This window comes from Tiliqua scincoides, chromosome 3 (assembly GCF_035046505.1).
Source record: "Tiliqua scincoides isolate rTilSci1 chromosome 3, rTilSci1.hap2, whole genome shotgun sequence".
Taxonomy (NCBI): domain Eukaryota; kingdom Metazoa; phylum Chordata; class Lepidosauria; order Squamata; family Scincidae; genus Tiliqua; species Tiliqua scincoides.
The window spans coordinates 219,768,984-219,786,867 of NC_089823.1; the positions used below are offsets into that span (position 1 = coordinate 219,768,984).

General features: G+C 40.7%; 1 protein-coding gene across 2 annotated transcripts in view; it reads right to left on the minus strand.

The window, feature by feature from the left end:
- Positions 1-4,479: 4,479 nt before the first annotated feature.
- The window catches only part of KPNA4 (karyopherin subunit alpha 4), a 33,013-nt gene continuing 19,608 nt past the window's right edge, over positions 4,480-17,884 (minus strand). For both annotated transcript variants that reach the window (XM_066619012.1, XM_066619013.1), the window contains exons 9-17: positions 15,848-16,017; positions 15,718-15,762; positions 14,475-14,606; positions 12,918-13,046; positions 10,715-10,819; positions 8,732-8,803; positions 7,026-7,188; positions 6,676-6,770; positions 4,480-6,398 (exon numbers count right to left, since the gene is read on the minus strand). In XM_066619012.1, the coding sequence (XP_066475109.1) occupies positions 6,300-6,398; positions 6,676-6,770; positions 7,026-7,188; positions 8,732-8,803; positions 10,715-10,819; positions 12,918-13,046; positions 14,475-14,606; positions 15,718-15,762; positions 15,848-16,017 (1,010 nt within the window). In that variant the 3' untranslated portion in view covers positions 4,480-6,299. The remainder of the gene's footprint in view (positions 6,399-6,675; positions 6,771-7,025; positions 7,189-8,731; positions 8,804-10,714; positions 10,820-12,917; positions 13,047-14,474; positions 14,607-15,717; positions 15,763-15,847; positions 16,018-17,884) is intronic.

Here is a 17,884-nt window from a genome sequence, read left to right on the forward strand (position 1 = left end):
AGAACTTGTTTTAAGTGTCCTTCAAAAAGAGACAATCTCCTTTGAAAATGACAGCAGACAACTAAATCCAGAATTGAGCAGAAACACACCTCCAGCACTCCTTGACATTTTTTTTTTTGAAAGTGTGACAGTTTTGGTTGTACTGTATTACATCGTTTACTGCAGTTTGGTATGAATTCAATTGTAATATATAAAAAAGTTTCCATTTAAAAAGCTGTCTGCCTCTATGTGGGAATTACTACAGAGAAGAGTTCAAAGGTCTTTCCACGTGTATGCATGCAATCCTATGTTTGTATACATCTCTTGCCTTGTGGCCACTATATCCATTTCCATACAGCACTTTATGCATTCCATGATGAAGCAACATTTTTGTATAAAATGCTGTGAATTCTCAGCTGAAAGTTACTCAAAATTATTTCCTAAACATTTGCAACAAGTTAGAACTAGCACAATATTGTTGGAATGTGAACATTAGTTAATTAAAAATCTCGATATCTTGGTGTTCTCATATATCCCCACCTTATGAAGTATGTTCAAATCAGATGTTTTTATGGTTTTCCTTTTTCCTGCTCCCAGTTTCTTGTTCCGTGACTTGCTGGTGGCCCTCATTGCCTGGAGGTGTCTCCCAGAGCTCCTCCATAACAGAATCAACCATCCTCAAAATAGCTTATTAGACACACAATTTTCTGCAATGAAGTTGCTTCAGATCCCCAACTCTCAAGCACAGGGGTGTCAAACTCATTTCATATAGTGGGCTGAACAGCATTCATGGCACTTGCACAGGGCCAGAAGTGACATCATTAAGATGATAGCCAGAAATAAGCACATTGTTCTCACATAGGAGCTCATTAACTGCAAAGGACAGAAGAGAAAGTGTTCAGAATTTCAAGATATGAGGGAGCCCAATTATCACTTGGAGAGCCCAGTTATAACAAAATCCAGATAAATTGCTTCCAGCATGTCCCAGGCAGCCGCCATCGACTCCTTAGGAGGTGACCTTCGTTCTCTCCAGGTAAAGCGAGTAGTTCGACAATGGGGCTACTCACTTCTATGATGACCCGAGGGACAGCGTAGAATTAGAATTCAGAGCCTCTGTCAGGCGGATGGTCCAACACAGAGGCACAGCATCTGGTGGAGGTCCCACCTCCTTCCTGCCCTCCCTCCACCCAGGAACGCCTCCACCCCATCCCCACCTACCTCTTCATTGCCCTGCGGTCCATGCAACCACTGTGCAGCAGAGCTTTCGTGCTCTGCTTTGGTGCTTTGCACATTGAGGCAAAGAACCAAGACTTTACATATAGGCTAATGGGTTCTGAGCTGTCTGACAGATCAGGAGAGAGATCATGGGGTCCTTGTAGGCAGCTCAATGAAAGTGTCAACTCAATGCGCGGCAGCAGTGAACAAGGCTAATTCCATACTTGGTATCATTAGGAAAAGCATTGAGAATAAGATGGCTAATATTGTAATGCTACTGTACAAAGCGATGGTTAGGCCACACCTGGAGTATTGCATCCAGTTTTGCATCTCAAAAAGGATATACAGGTTGAGCCTCATTATTTGCGTGGGTTCTGTTCCAAGCACTCACAAGGATGGCAAAACACGCACTATAGCAAATCAATTAAAAAAGCAAAGTTTCTTTTTTGATGATTTAAAAACAGCCTTGCTGACTTTTGGGATATAAGAGTCATTAAGAAGACATTCATCAATCAGTTCTCCTCCAAGCACTTCTCTCAGTCCCTCCCTTTACCAATGCAAAGTGATCACCATTCTTTCAGTGCTCAGGGGGAAGGGATTGATGGATTGTCAGCCAGCTGCCCCCCCCCCAATTAAGGAGGCTATTGTTAAGACTGTTCAGTTTTTTAAACTGATTTTAAAGGGGTGCATTTTTCCCCTTCTCCAGGGATCAGCACATGCCTTCTCATTTGCAGGGGCCATTCGGGTTGAGTCAAATCCATGTATAAAAAATCAGTGTAGAAATAGGCTGGACCTGTAGTGGAGATGGAAAAGGTGCAAAAGAGAGCAACAAAAATGATTACTGGGCTGGGACACCTCCCTCATGAGGAAAGGCTACAGCGTTTGGACCTCTTCAGTTTAGAAGAGAGGCGCCTGAGGGGGGGGACATGATTGAGACATACAAAATCATGCAGGTGATGGACAGGATAGAGATGCTCTTTTCCCTCTCGCATAACACCAGAACCAGGGGAGATCCACGAAAGTTGAGTGTTGGAGAGTTCAGACAGAATATTTCTTTACCCAGCATGTAATTAGTTTGTGGAACTCTGCCACAAGTAGTCATGGCATCTTGTCTGGATGCCTTTAAGAGGGGATTGGACAAATTTCTGGAGAAGTTCATTACAGGTTACAAGTCATAGTAGGTATGTGCAAGCTCTTGGTTTTGGAGGCAGACTGCCTATGATTGCCAGATGCAGGGGAGGATACCAGGCCGCAGGTTGTGTATGTTGTCTTGTGTGCTCCCTGGGGCATTTGGTGGACCACTGTGAGATAAAGGAAGCTGGACTAGATGGGCCTTTGGCCTGATACAGCGGAGCTCTTCTTATGTTCTTATGCTCCACCAGTGCTAGCCCAGCATTGGCATTCAGGCCCACAAACTTGCCAGTGCACACTTAGTCATTTCCTCTCTTCAACTGCATGTGGCAATTCCCTCCGTTCTTTCCACTGGTTCAAGCAAGGCAAACTGGTTTATTCCAAATCTAGAATGGAAGGAGGGAATTGGTGTGCAGAAGGGGCAATTTCAGTTTAAGGTGAATCAGTTTGTGGGGTTCAGGAAAAAAAGGACAAATCTGGCAAAAGATAATGTGGACAAATCAAAGCATGATATACTGACAGAATTACTATTTGTATACCACTTTAACAATGAGCAGTTCAAAGTGGTTTATGTAGCAAAATCAAATAATTTATCAATCATTTATTGATTAACAGATTTGTCACCCATCAATTATTTCTGGAGTCAATTTGCACAAGTTATGCTCCAGCCATCACTATGTATTAAATTACTGGTAGTAGTAATAGAAAGGTTGTCTATGCCACAGGACAATGTCTTTAAGCAAAATAAATGACATGTAGGGAAGGACCTATTCACATGATGCCTTCATTTCTGGTGCAGAGTGAACCTTTGCAGGAATGACACTTGAAATATCCAGAACTTCTGCCCAGCAACAAAACAATGGTAGGAGGCTCAGTGAACAAAACTTCAAAACATGCTTTTTTGCACTTGAAAAAGCCCTCCCATCCACTGGTGAGCCTCTTACCAGTGTTTGTCATGTCACATCTGGTCTCCCAACCAAGAAGTAACTGGCAATGATGTAATCACCAGTTACTTCTGGTGATACTTCAAATAGGTGACTGTGTGAAGTGGTACAGCAGAGGACAAATGTTGAGAAACACTGGTCTAGAGAAAACGCCCCTGAGGGGGACATGATTGAGATGTACAAATTACAAAGGGGATAGAGCACTGGCTCCCAACCCCATGGACCACAGGTGGTCCATGAGACCATGGCAAGTGGTCCATGAGGTCTCAGATAAAAAGATCACCTTTGATCACTTCCTGGGTCTCACTGCATAAGTGCTCCCCAACGGACCAACTGAGAGGGCACAGAACAGACCACCTGCAGCTGGCAACGAAGACTGCAACCCACAAATCTTCTCTATAAATAACATACCTCTAACTATTTCTTTAATTATTACAAATTTAAGTGTATTTTTTATGTGCACAGGGTGGGGAGTTGCATGTGGTTCCCAACAAATCCAATTTTTGGTCTCAGTGGTCCGTAGGCTCCTAAACGTTGGAAATCACTGAGATAGAGGAATGTTCTTTTCTGTCTCGCACAAAACCAGAAACAGGGGACATCCACTAAAATTGAGTGTCAGAAGAATTAGAACAGACAAAAGAAAATTTCTTTAGCCAGCATGTAATTAGTCTGTGGAACTCCTTGCCACAGGATGTGGCATAGATGCCTTTAAAAGGATTTCTAGAAGTCCATTACAGGTTACAAACAATGATGGGTTTGAGCAATCTCTTGGTTTTAGAAAAGGGGTACGTCAGAAGGCCAGTTGCAAATAAATGGCAACAGGATGTCTCGTTGTCTTGTATGCTTCCGGAGGCATCTGGTGGACCACTGTGAGATATAAAAAGCTGGACTAGATGGGCCTTCAAATTGAGGGCTCTTCTTATGTTCTTAAAATTATGATCTATGAAAGGTATGGCTGTGAGTGGTCTTATAAGGGAAAGCTATAAAAAATAAGCCGCTTTGCCAATGGGACTGAACAGGTCATAAAATGCAAATAAAGTTGGATTCTTATGGAGTAATTTGTAGCTGGGTGATAAGACTTTAAGACGGTGCAAGGAATTACAAAATCAAGGGCAGTCTGATAAATTTGTTCCACTTGCTTATATAGCCAAACAAATGATGCAAAAATAAAATATACATGTATTTGTTTAGAAACAGACACCAACTGATATAACATTGTTAAGTTTTAATGTTTATTTTCCCAAGACAGCCTAGCCTGCATTCTACTTGGATAAATTTCACAAGCTAGTTTTCTGCTGCATCTAATTTTTAACTTTTAAACCATGTTTCTGATGACAAGGAATGCTGCAAAAATACTCTAGTCCAACAAAGAGTTATGATCACAAAATAATCTTTATCCATTCTACTGCATTTCAGAATTACCAGCTGATTAAAAAAAAACACAAGGTAGATATAGATGCTAATGGTGGCTAACCTGGTATGTCTTCTTATAGCAAACTGTTGTTCATGCAACACTTGTGCTCAAAGGGGAAGGCACAGCATTTCCTACAATGAGCCACCTTATAAAGAGTTCTCCTTTTGTACATATTTGTAAATGTCACTTTTAATTTAGTGTGCAGAACCTCAAAACTGAGGTATTATTCCAATTATAAAAACCACTTGCATTGTGTATGCAAGTTAAGAATACAAAGTTCTCTCTAAAGTGGCTCAAAATAGATTGTTCATGGCTGCCTACATCTAAAGATAAAAAGTCTAGAACAATTGGACAGATTAGGTGGTATTATTAACGGTGTTCAAACCATGACTTGATTTGTACATCTATTCACATCTCTTCTCCAATCTTTTCAGCAGTACATATGCACCAAATTTTATTTTGAGGTTTCCATATCATTTTCATAGAAAACAAAGTTTGAAAACAAATAACATTGAAACACAGCACGGTATCCTACCACAACAGAAACAGCTGGTTACAGGACTCAACAAAATCTAAAAAATGAGCTATGTTGTAGATTACCACATGCAAAAATAGCTTTATGTCATCTCTGAAAATGAAAAGGATGGTGTTAAACAATTTTATTGTTTTCTAGTATTATGGCAAATTTGTGTACTGCAACACAATAGTTGGAAGAGGGAAATGTATGTATGAATTTCATGCAAAAAGTCTACACAAATTAGTTCTGATGATATGGAAAGCTTTTTTTAACAGAAGAGTCATCTGGTGCAAATGCACAGGGAAGCCTTCCTCAAAGTTTTCTGACTTTACAAGCAAGTAGTAATAAGCCATACAGGAAATAAAGTAACTAAAACAAAAGGGGAAAAAGGAAAATAAAAACACAGGCTGTAGGAGTAAAACCATAGTCTGCTGCTAAACCGGTCTCTGTTTTCGTGTCCAGTGTTAACACTTACGCACTCCATTTGATGATTGACTAGGGTTATTATCAGCCCCCTGAAGGCAAATCAAGCTTGCATGCGTTCACATACAGCATCACAACCATACTCTCGTACACACCCCACTCCAAGACTAGGAGTCTGCTTCGTGAGCAAAGAGCCCCAGATTTGAAACACACACGTGGCCCCACAGCACTGAGTCCAGACATTCACTCAATGTTGTCCATTCACACGGTGCTTTGTTATAGCAAGGCCTGGGCTCATTCTCCTTGGACTTATATGGGCATCCTATTCTCCTTTATGCTTACATGGCTTGATGATGGAATAGTACTGCATTTTCCCCCCACAATTGCGCTAATTAAGTCAATGTTCCTCCTCAGGCACTGAAGATCTTTGACCTGTAGCCCTTTTCCTTTTAACAACCTATATAAGCATTCAGTGTGAAGTTTTTCATTACATTTTGCCACTCACTCTCACTCACTCGCCATCTTGACTTCATTCGGGCTTTTCTGTGATTCCAAATGAAATCTTCACATTTTCTTTCCCGATTTAATGCAGCAGCGGATCCCATGAGCCAAGCTTGATGGATCAAACCTTTTTTTTATTCAGTGCTGCATTGTACCCAACTTCCAAAATACCACTCTAGAATTGGAACCCTTCTGCAGGTACATTGGCAGACGAATTGAAACCAAATGTTCCACCCTGTATTGCCTCTGGAACCAGGCTTGGATCTTCATCTATCTGTAAATGAAACACAGAAAATAAGAACTCCCAATATCATGGTTTTTAAGATGTTGCATTTTACATTAAATTCAATGCTCTAAATTTAAACAGTGGCTTGGATCCAAAGAGCTGCCTGGGCCCACCTACCAGAATCTCTAACACTTGAAAATGGAATGTGTCACTCAAAGCAAGGAAGTCAATGACTCTATTGGGCATGCCCAAGCAGTCCTTCAGAACTAGATCATTACACATTCAATGAATGAGCAATTAGATTTCACAATTGTTATTTACTTACATCATCTGAAGAGAAGAACTGGTCAATGATCTCATAAGCCAGCTTGTAGATGTCTTCATTTTCATGATTTTGTAGCTGTTCAATTTTCTCAAGCCCTATAAGAGTTCAGAGAACTTGCTGAAACCTTAAACAATTGTTTTTCTTCCACAAAACTGATAAAACATTCCGAAAAGAAATTACAGTCACTTCCCAAATCATAAGCTTAAGTATATGCAGATCTATTCCAAGAAATTCTATGAACACATTCTCTGAACTGTGAGAAAAATAGAATAACAGAAATCTAACTAGCAACAGATCACTGTAACAATAGAGGCTTTAAGGTTTGCATCATGTCAAGTATTGAATCATACCTCCACATTCTTCAATAAGGTTGGCTATGGTTTCTGCCTCATCTTCAGCCATTTTTAATATATTACTTAGCCCATCCAGCACTACTTGTACAACCTGAGCATCCTTCACCGTTAACAAGTTGCAAAAGGGAGGAATTACATTTTGTTGAATTAGGTATGCCACCTAGAAAAATACAAGAGGAATTAAATTAGGACCAGGATGATAACAATTCCAAACCTTCAGAAAAGTAAAAGGGTTCTCAACATATCAAGTATGAAGGGCACCATCTAAATATTGGCAATTTCACAGTACTTAATTGCAAAACGGACCTGTTTTCAAAACCATATAATTTGTTATTCTTTTGTTTTTTGCCAGCTTAGATTGAACATTCATTTCGCAGTTTGGTAATCAACTATTAGAAGTAAAAAATCCTAGTTCCAGATACTCAAGAGTCTTGAACCTTTGATGGTAAATTATCATTTAATATTCATCTAAGTTCCTAATAGTCTAGCTTTTTATTGAAACAGCTACCAGCACACCTAGTACGTATGCTACAAACACCCAGTGGTACTTCTAAGGAGAAATAATGAAACAAATGCATTGTTTCAATTTAGCTGCTCCTGTGGGAGAACAACAGCTCTGCTGCTGTTGGGTGCTTTGTGCCAAAATAAGATGGCACTGCTGTGTTGGAGCGTGGCCCTTGAAACAAGTGGAGGCTTGTGCAGCAAGGCCACTCAGCAAGCAGAGTGCTTAGCTCCAGAAATGGCCAGCAGCCTTAAAGTTAACCATGGAGCCAGTGAGCGATCCTGGGCTGTAAGCCTGAAGAGAAAAAACTCATCATCCAGTTAGTCCAGCAGAGCTTACCAAAGACCTGTTGAGGCCTATCAAGCAAAGGTTAGACTGGAGAGTTGAGGGAGCCCCCCCCCCCAAGAAGGTCTTGTCTTGAACTGCCTCCCTGAGAGGAGGAAGTACTCAAACAATCAACACTGACCCTGTCATGGACCACTGGAGAACCTTTAATACCAGTCTCATTGTGCTCATAAAGTGCAGCTTAACCTAACCTTAAAAGCTGACACAAGTTTTTCCTTCAATTAACCAGAATGCATCTTTTTCTTAATCTCTGTTGTCTTGATCCTAAACCAGAACAGAACCCTCCAAAACAGAACCCAAAGCAAGTGCCTCAATGAAGTTCTCAAAAGGTTTTTCGGAATAATATTAAGCAGAAGCCTTTGTTTGCACCAACCCTAGAGAAAATTTGCCAGGAAGCCTTGGAGGAGGAACACCACATACTTTATTTCATCTTTATCCTAGGTACAAAATGTTTCCCTCAGATGAAGACAAAGAAAAATACATAATTCATCCAACTTTTCAAGTGCAGGCTACACAGATCTTATATTCCAAATGCTGAACACAACCGATTTTCAGTCAGTTTCTGCCTGGTTCAGACAAACTGGAGCCACAAATATAACACTAATAAATCCCAATTTTGACAATTCAGATGGTCAAAGCACAACCCACCTTGAGCACTGAAGCAGCTAAAGACTAGTAAGAGTTATAAACTTTTATGTCCCACTGCTTCAGTAGGAGAATTAAGTACATGTTTAAAATCTCAATTGAAATAAAGGAAATTTACAAGTACACATCTTCAGGTAGATTATGCCATATCTGTATGATCAATGAAAGCATAGAATGCACACTAAACTAAGTCAAAGCAAGTTTTACTCACTTGATCTTTCCTTCCACTGATTGTCAGGTTGCTTATAGCCCAAGCAGCTTCTTTCTGTGTACCAAAATCACCCTAAAAAAAATCAACAAGAAAGCTTTGTAGATATCTTTAAGATGAAAACTAAATACATGGCCAAAACTTGCAGAAATATAATAATGGAAACAGGACTTAATTTGGGGGATACAATCACAAAAAATGATAAGACAAACTCAGTGAATCCTCAGAGGAAAAGCAAGTCAAAAAGGTGCTAGGATCTAAAAGGACAGCTACTTTAATTTGCTGACATACCACCACCTCTTAACACAGCCTACTGCGGATCTTGCATAGCACCACTAGCCAGATACATGACATCAATGGGAGGACATCTATGAGCAATTCTTCCCATACAGTAAGCTAATAACTCTCTGTTGCAGAGGTAGTTCACTCAGACAAATAATGCACAGGTGTGCCCCGGTACCAGACGATGCATTCCTGACCCCCCAGCAGATACCAGAAACCACAGATATAGGAGATCCCTCCCTGGCACCCATTTACCCTGTTTAAGGGTTTACCGAATTAAGAAAATCTTCTTTAAAGAGAGCACTGCAAGCAGCCTCAGAGCAGACAGCACACTTGGAAAAATGGAAGGAGGTCAACAGGAGGCACTAATTTCACTTACTGTTGACCTCATTCAGTTTTTTCCAAGTGTGCTGGCTGTCGAGAGGCAGTCTGCAAAGCGCTATAAACCTCTAGGCTTTAAGTGCTCAGTTTAAGGAAGATTTTCTTTACCCAGTAAGCCTTTAAACAGGGTAAATGGGTGGGTAGGGGGCACACAATACCTGTGTGGATACCTGAAACCACAGATATGGGATCCATGGATACCGAGGCCCCCCCCCCATATTGTACTTCTACAGGTGAGTGGGGATATGTTTTCTGATCCCCGTTGTTATGCAATTAGGTCATTAAGTGAACATTCAGACCAATCTATTGTTTTTGTTGTGTAAACAGACACTCCCTGCCAGATGCTAGTTGGCTGCACAAGTTACTGGAGATAGACTGCCTCTTCTTTGCATTAAGAGCCTCTCTGTTGCGTAAACAGGCATTCTGCTGCAAGCTATTGGAGATGTGATTGCCTCATTAAAAGCATCTTTACTGTGCTTTGACCACCATCGTATATGCGGTCTGTTGTTAAGCAAATGGCTGTTAAGCAACATATGCCTGTATTTACAAGGCTGGCAAAAACACACAGAAATATAGCAGAATGCCCACCAAATTTCCAAAACTAGTATGTATAAATTAGCACCAGGCTACTAGGTTGTTTCAGCAGTGAGCCAACCAAAGCAGGAGGAGGAGATAAGTGCACTAGACTGAAGAGAACTGGACTCTACCACCTGCTTCCCTACTGCCCAAGCAGCATGTTGCAAAACTAGAAAAGGCAATCATCATCTCCTCTTGCTCATTACTCAACTCATAGAGCTCCCAGGTTGACACATGATCTGTCTGGAGATGGAATGCAGAAGATCCCACAAACAGTCACTGAAAGAATGGTAAGAGACTACTAGACCAGATAATTTTAAACAAGGTTGCCACATGTTCTTACCAATGGCCTGGAGGGCTGGTCATCTGTGTTTTGTTTTTGATTAAGGTGTGAGTGCAGATTAGAACATTAAGTTCTTTAATCAATGCTCTATTTTTATCTCTATAATTTACATACACCCACACCTTTCACTTCCTTAAGCCTTTCCTATACACACCTGAAAGTAAGGCCAATTAAACTCAATGAGGCTTATGTTCTAGATCTATCTACGTAGATCTATAAGACTGCACTAAGTTATCTGGACTGAAGGGTCCTTGGAGACAGGAAGCGGGAAAAAGCTGCTTGAAGTAAGAAGGTGCTATAAGTGTTTAATATGGTAGGATAAGTTATCTATTCAGAAGTATTTCAACTACTGTGTTTTTATACAACACACACAAAACTATATAACAGATTTTATTTGGACTAACCTTATCTAAGAGGTGTATTATCATTGGTACAAGGCTAGCATCTATCACCGCTTGGACTTGTTGCTGATTTCCTGCAGTGATGTTAGATAGGAACCATACGGCTTCCTGCAACAAAATCATGCAGTTTTAAAATACTGGAATGAAATATAAACACTGACTAAATTCATTTCTGTATGCATTTGTAACGTAATAAGAACAGTATGCAGTCAAACTTGCAAACAGTTAAATTATATGATTAATACTTCTTGTGTTGCCAAGTTAAATCTTTTCCTCCTTTTCGATACGTATAAGAAATGCATTCAACTATATATAAATACACAGAGAGAGAGCACACTATGTGAGTTTGCAAAAGAGGCATGACCCAGGGCAGTAATATAACCATTTCAAGGACTGATAGTTAAGAGGCCTCAAATCCACAGACCAAGAGGATGGCCACACTTTTGATTAGCAGAACCTATCAAATCGCCCACTCACCTTTATCTGGCTGATTGATGGAACTTGCCTGCTCCAAAATTAAAACAACACAACTGTACCTTGCTGGCACAAGTTTTACTCTGTGACCATAACCACCACCTTAGGGATCCTGACTTTGGGAAAAACAAGTTGTTAATGCAACAAAAGAATCCTCAACCACACCATGGCTGAAGCTCAATCAAGGAGGCATGTTAAGGAACCAACGGACCTCCTTAACAAGCCATCACACTCTCAATCAAGTGTAAAGACAAAGGCAACACCAGCCAGGAGGCCATCAGCTTAAAATAAAGCTTCCTTGATTAGCACATCATAAAAAAGATCCTATGGGGGAAACCTAGGTTACTAGTCCACCTGTGTGTGTCACTCTTTGCTCTTTCATTCATTCTGTCTCGCTGTTAAACTTTTCACACTTGACCTGTTGGAGCTGCAGGAAGCCACCTCCAATCTAGCTACAATCCAAGAACCATCATGCCAGCTGACACTCAGGATCAGTAATCCCTGCTCCCCCCTTCCTTTCTCCCCCAGTATAGCTAAAGTGGCTGTACCAATGCGGGTTGGGCAGCCAACCTTTGATGGCCACCTTTCAACATGCACCCTTCCTTCTCAGAAAGCAGCTCCAGCTCTCTTTCCCCGTTTTCCTCCTCCTTTTGATTGAGGCTACTGCCCAAGTATTCATACCCTCTTCCTGCCTTTTGACCCCAATTTACTCACCTGGTCTTGGTAGGCCCCACCACTCCTGCAACATATTACACTTAACCCAGAAGATACTGAATGGTATCCTGGAGCAAAATTACCTCAGACCCACAAACTCCTTGCTATCATTCATTGTCTTTCTAATGAGCAGTCAAACTATTGACATGCTTAGTGCTTGTGACTTCTGTCATGCACAGATGTCTGTGTCTTCATTCTATTTTTAAAATGCTTTTGGTCTTCTAAACAAACTCCCCTAACCACCACTCAAACTACTGAGACTCCCTGTGCCAGCCTGTTAAGCAACTGCAGTGCTAGTTAGGAGTATTTATTCAGTGGGAGAGAAGACTAGAACCCCAAAAGTGAGTCAAGTAACTTCATAGCTTACTATGGCCTTGCCTATAGCTTTTGGCCCAGGTCAGAGAGTACCTCTCCAGCTATAGCCTTTTACTGTAATTCAAACCAGTGGCACTTCCTCTTTCTCTCTACTAATTCCCCAAATTCCTCCCTTACTTCACTGTAAAAAACCTAATAACCCTACCCTTGGTCTCTCTGGGAAGCCCACAAAATTTATGTATGCCCCTGCTTCTCCCCCCATACACTTATGCTGCTGTGCACCTCTTTCTAAACATTTTCTTTCCCATCCCGTCTTTTTCACCCTAGTGACTGCTTAGAAATAGATATACAGACGTGGCTTGGCATCTGCAGGGGTTCCACTCCCAGAATCCCTTCGGATGCTGAAACCCATGGATAATGAAATCCTTGGGTCAGGAATCCTGCAATTCTACGAATGGAGCTGTGCTCCGGTCATGTCCAGAGAGCCTTCTGAGGGTGGCCCTCAAAAGGCTCTTCGGATGTGACCAGAGTACAGCTCCAACCACGTCCCGACGGTACACATCCAGCCTCCACCCACACCCTGTGGGTTCAGAACTTTTGCAATTCTCTTCGATGACAACACAATGGCACCTGGCATTAATTTGTTTACAGAACAAGGAGTTAAATTTAGTTCATGAGCTCAATTTATTCATATCTTACATACCTTATTAATTTTTTCTTTGGGGTGTGTCAATAGGGCAGGAAAGTGTGAAAGAGCTTCACAATTCAGAACTACCTGGGTCTGTTCATCAGTACCAGTAACAATATTGCCTACAGCTCTGAGTGCAGCAGTCTGAAATAAGACATTTACAAATTTAAACCTGATGGCTCAAGTGAAGTGCTTAAGACCTTAACATTACAAGGAAAAGAAGGGAAAAAATCAGTTAATTGACCAAAGGCTCAAAAGATCTATCAGAGCTATCACTTCTGAATAAACATGCATAGAATTGCACTGTAAGTGTTAATGAATTCAATAGCTCATACTCCTTGTACTTATGAATACACTTGCAGGTTTACTCAGATAAAAAATAGTGCCCCCAATTCCAGGACTCAGGATTCCTTTAAAGTGGCCAGCAGATTCACCACCTCCCTCTTACCAGGTGCCAAATTTGATAGGGGAAAAAAAGGAGTAATAATGGGTCAATTTAGATTAAATTCTACTCCAAATCATTTGGCATTCCATTGTTGGTATGCTTCTCCCTCCCCCCATCCTGCTACATACCAACTTGATTTTATAAAATCCAGGTTTGCAGCAAATCACAGTTTGCTGCACTGACAGTTATGATTTGCATAAACCCTGCAAATCTAAAAAAGGGTTACTGTGGTTTCTAAGGCTCATACAAACCACAGTTTGCCAGTTCAAGCATATCAGTAAATAATGATTTACCAAAACCTGGGAATCCACAACAGAGTAGATAAGAGAAAGGAGAAAAGGGAGGGGTGAGCATATGAGCAGTGGGTTTACTTACTTAATGTAAGATTAACAGGATAGCATCACAAAGCAGAAACAAGGAATTCAGCAGGTACAGGAGAGTAGCATAATGGACCATTACTGTAATCTGCACCTGCAGGATCTTTTTGTATTGCATATGTACTGTCCCATGACATCTTACAGCTTACATTGAAAGCTATCAAATAATTTGCCTCAAATACAAGTTGAAACAGACTGGTCTACAATTGATGTATAAATCATTTTGTTCCAGTATGTAACTGGAAATGTCTTATTTTAATAGAGAAACTATACTGTATTCTAAAGTTTAAATGCTTAACTTTTCTAAACTTGATATACAGAGCTAGTACATGCATGGCACACTTCATACTGAGAAGGTTTATGACAAAGACTTGATTAGCGCACACATGAGACAGGGCTTTCTCAATGCCAGTGCCCCAGATATGGAACTCTTTGCTTCAGGAGGTCTGTGATTCTCCCCTTCTCCTAACCTTTAAGATAGTGCTCAAGGCACACTAGTTTTGCCAGGTTTTACGGATGGTCAAGGTGGTTTGGGAATGGCTTGTGTCTGCTGCTGGAATTGTTACGTTGCAGTCTGAATAGTTTTACTAATGTTTAATTGTTTGTATGTTTTTATATTTTTACTGTTAGCAGTCTTTCACTTAAAGGTGGGATAAATTTGGATAAAATTGGAAATATTTTTATATTTAAAAACATGCTTTGAATGTCTAACACTACTTGTTAAGAAATAAAGAGAAATAAAATACTTACTTGTACTTTTACTTCCTGATGGCTGAGAAGGGGAACCAAATGAGGAACTATTCCAGAGTCTATCACCATCTGAATCTGCTCATTGCCTGAATCCGTTAGGTACGAGAGGGCCCAAACCGTATCTACCAATATCTAATATGTTTAAAAATAAAAGGCGCCAGATTAATATATCAGCTGAGAAGCATTCACACGAACAGTAATACATCAAATTTAAAATAGTTATTTTCTCATTCATTCTGCCTTTCATCATGGTTGAAGTATATAGTGGCACTGACTTTTAGCCTCTACCATGGTTTGCTGTTAACCAGGTTTGAAATGAGGGCATGAATCCTATTTTCCAATTAAGAGCAAATGCTGCTTCACTCTTCACGGACTTACCCCTCTCTTTTGACTCCTGGTGCCAGTCATTTCCATGACCATTTACTCTGCTGTTCAACTCTACCACCCTGTTCTTGAAGAGCTGTTCTTTATGAGATTGTCCATTCCCTCCTGCTGTTCCCTATGTATCTTTCTTGCTTAAAGTCCCTCCTGAAAACCCATTCCCTCCCCAAGAGATTTTTTGCTTACCCCTTAAACTTAATTCCCAAATGAAAGTCACCATACAGTCATGCCCAGGGTCCCTCAGGGACACTAATATTTTCCTCTTAAAAATTTGAACTGTTAAGCATGACAGTCATAAGCCCATCAAGTATCCATCCATATACAGGCGGAGACTAAGTATTCACCATTTCCAAGCACTCAAGTGGATGGCAAAAAGGCACTATAGCAAATCAATTTAAAAAACAAAGTTTCTTTGCTCCAGTGATTTAAAAACAGCCTTGCTGACCTTTTGACTCTAAGATAAGAGTCATTAAGAAGACAGTCCATCAATCAGTCCTCCTCCAACTGCTTCACTCAGCCCCTCCCTTCACCAATGCAAATGTGCTCAGGGGGGAGGGAGGGGCCGCTGGAGAGAGAAGGATTGATGGATTGTCAGCCAGCTGTTCTCTCTCTCTCTCATTAAGGAGGCTATTGTCAAAGGACTGTTCAGTTTTTTAAACTGATTTTAAAGGGGTGCATTTTCCCCTTCTCCAGGGATCAGCACATTCCTTCTCAGTTGCAGAGGCCATTCATGTTGAGTCAAATCCGTGTATAAAAAATCCGCGTATAAATAGGCTGGACCTGTATCTAAGCACGCAAAAATGTTCTGATGACTTGATTATAATTTGTCAATAAATAATTTGTGCACTATTCTGATACTCACATTTACATCCGTGTGGTGAATTAACACACAGAGTGCTGGAAGGATCTGGAACAAACAGGGAAGGGCATTAAGTTCCGTATAACATTCAAAATGGTAAAAATTTTCTAACAAACCAGAAAGAAGTTGTTACCTCCTGGATGGTTTCCATTGGTGGAGGTGGATCTTTGTGGCGGCATAAGTTGACCATTACCCAAGTAACATTTCTTAAGAAAGTTATGGGAATAGATGGACTGATGAATGACAGCAGAGGCTTCACCACTCCAAGACTAATGACATAATCTCTACACTGAGGTCCATCACCTGTGTAAACATTACTCAGTCAGCACAAATACCTCAAACAGTCTAACAGAACAAATTTCCTATGTTAGTGTACCTAATTATAGGGCCAGTAATGGGAATATTATTTCCAGATACAAATTCTTGTTGAAAAGACTGATGTATCTCTAACAACAGTCTTTGAACACCTTTACTAGAACATGTGAATCCAGAAACTTATGAATAACTACATCTACAATGAGGCTTTCATGGCTGGAATCTCCAATTAAAAGTGTCCGGGTTTGAAAACCATGGTTCAATAAAATATCTTTCACCTGGAGAAAGAGTAAAATCTTTCACCAGGCAAAATATAGTTTATTGGACCATGGCCTTCAAGTCCAGCCACTTTAAATTGGACTATGGAATAACTGCACTGATACATTCAACATTCCAGATGTAAGCTAAAGAACTGGTAGCTTAGTATTCAGTGCTGCAAGTAATCTTCTATGCAATCACACTAATAGGTGCGACTATACAGAGACCATTTCTTTACTCAGCGCGTGGTTTCTTTACTCATTTCTTTATTTCTTTACTCAGCGCGTGGTCGGTCTGTGGAATTCCTTGCCACAGGATGTGGTGCTGGCGTCTAGCCTAGACGCCTTTAAAAGGGGATTGGACGAGTTTCTGGAGGAAAAATCCATTATGGGGTACAAGCCATGATGTGTATGCGCAACCTCCTGATTTTAGGAATGGGTTAAGTCAGAATGCCAGATGTAGGGGAGAGCACCAGGATGAGGTCTCTTGTTATCTGGTGTGCTCCCTGGGGCATTTGGTGGGCCGCTGTGAGATACAGGAAGCTGGACTAGATGGGCCTATGGCCTGATCCAGTGGGGCTGTTCTTATGTTCTTATGTTCTTATGTACCATAAAGAAATAGCTGCAATATACCTTGTGGGGATATTAACCAAGTTTAGGCTTTAGATTGCAGTTTTCAAAAGTTTAAAGTCTTTGCAATTAATAGATACTATGAACTGCTATCCGAACCTGACCCCAAGAACTCAGTTCTATGGACAGTCATATACAGTTGGTGTTGGTAAATAGTTCTGTATTCCTAGTTGCAATGTGTAATAGATTGGCTTTTGGGTGGGACCATTATATATACTGAGTGTGGGCCCAATCGTATCCAACTTTCCAGCTCCAGTGGAGCCACAATGCAGCCCCATGGTAAGGGAACACATGTTCCCATACTGCCTCTCCACCACAGGATGCAGCACACACCCCACCGGAACAAATGCACTAGCTCTGGAAAATTGGATAGGATTGGGCACTGTGTCTCAGGATGTCCCCACACTCCCTTTCCCCATTTGCAGGCTATGGACATGTGAGCAATGGTGCCTTATCAAGCCAGCATATTATGAGATTAGCACATAGAAAAATTCCATCATCTTTGCCTGCTTGTTCCCTTTAGGGCCATTTACATTATGCAACTTGTCACAGGTCCCCATTTCTTGCTGACACATGCAGCTTGGTTCAGTCCTGTCCCTGCCACATTCTATCTCTGCCTATATACAAGGCCTTGAAGAGTCTGGCCAAGAGTTTCTGCGCGAGTGCAACATCCTATGTTATTTTTTAGACTGGATACATCACAATGATTTATACATCTAAGTTATACTGGCTTAGAAATTGCTTTTGCTCCCAATTCAGCCCATTTTCCATACAGGCTCACATTTCATACAGGGTCACAGCATGCCTATTTGTTGCTAGAATAAAGACTTTGTTTTTTAAAAAGGTACAAATACAAGAACTTTATAAAACAGTGAAGGAGCAAACTTTTCTATAACATTTCCAATTACATATTCTAAAAATATAAAGAATAGAACTTGGTTCACAGATACTATAAATCGTTTAAAAGT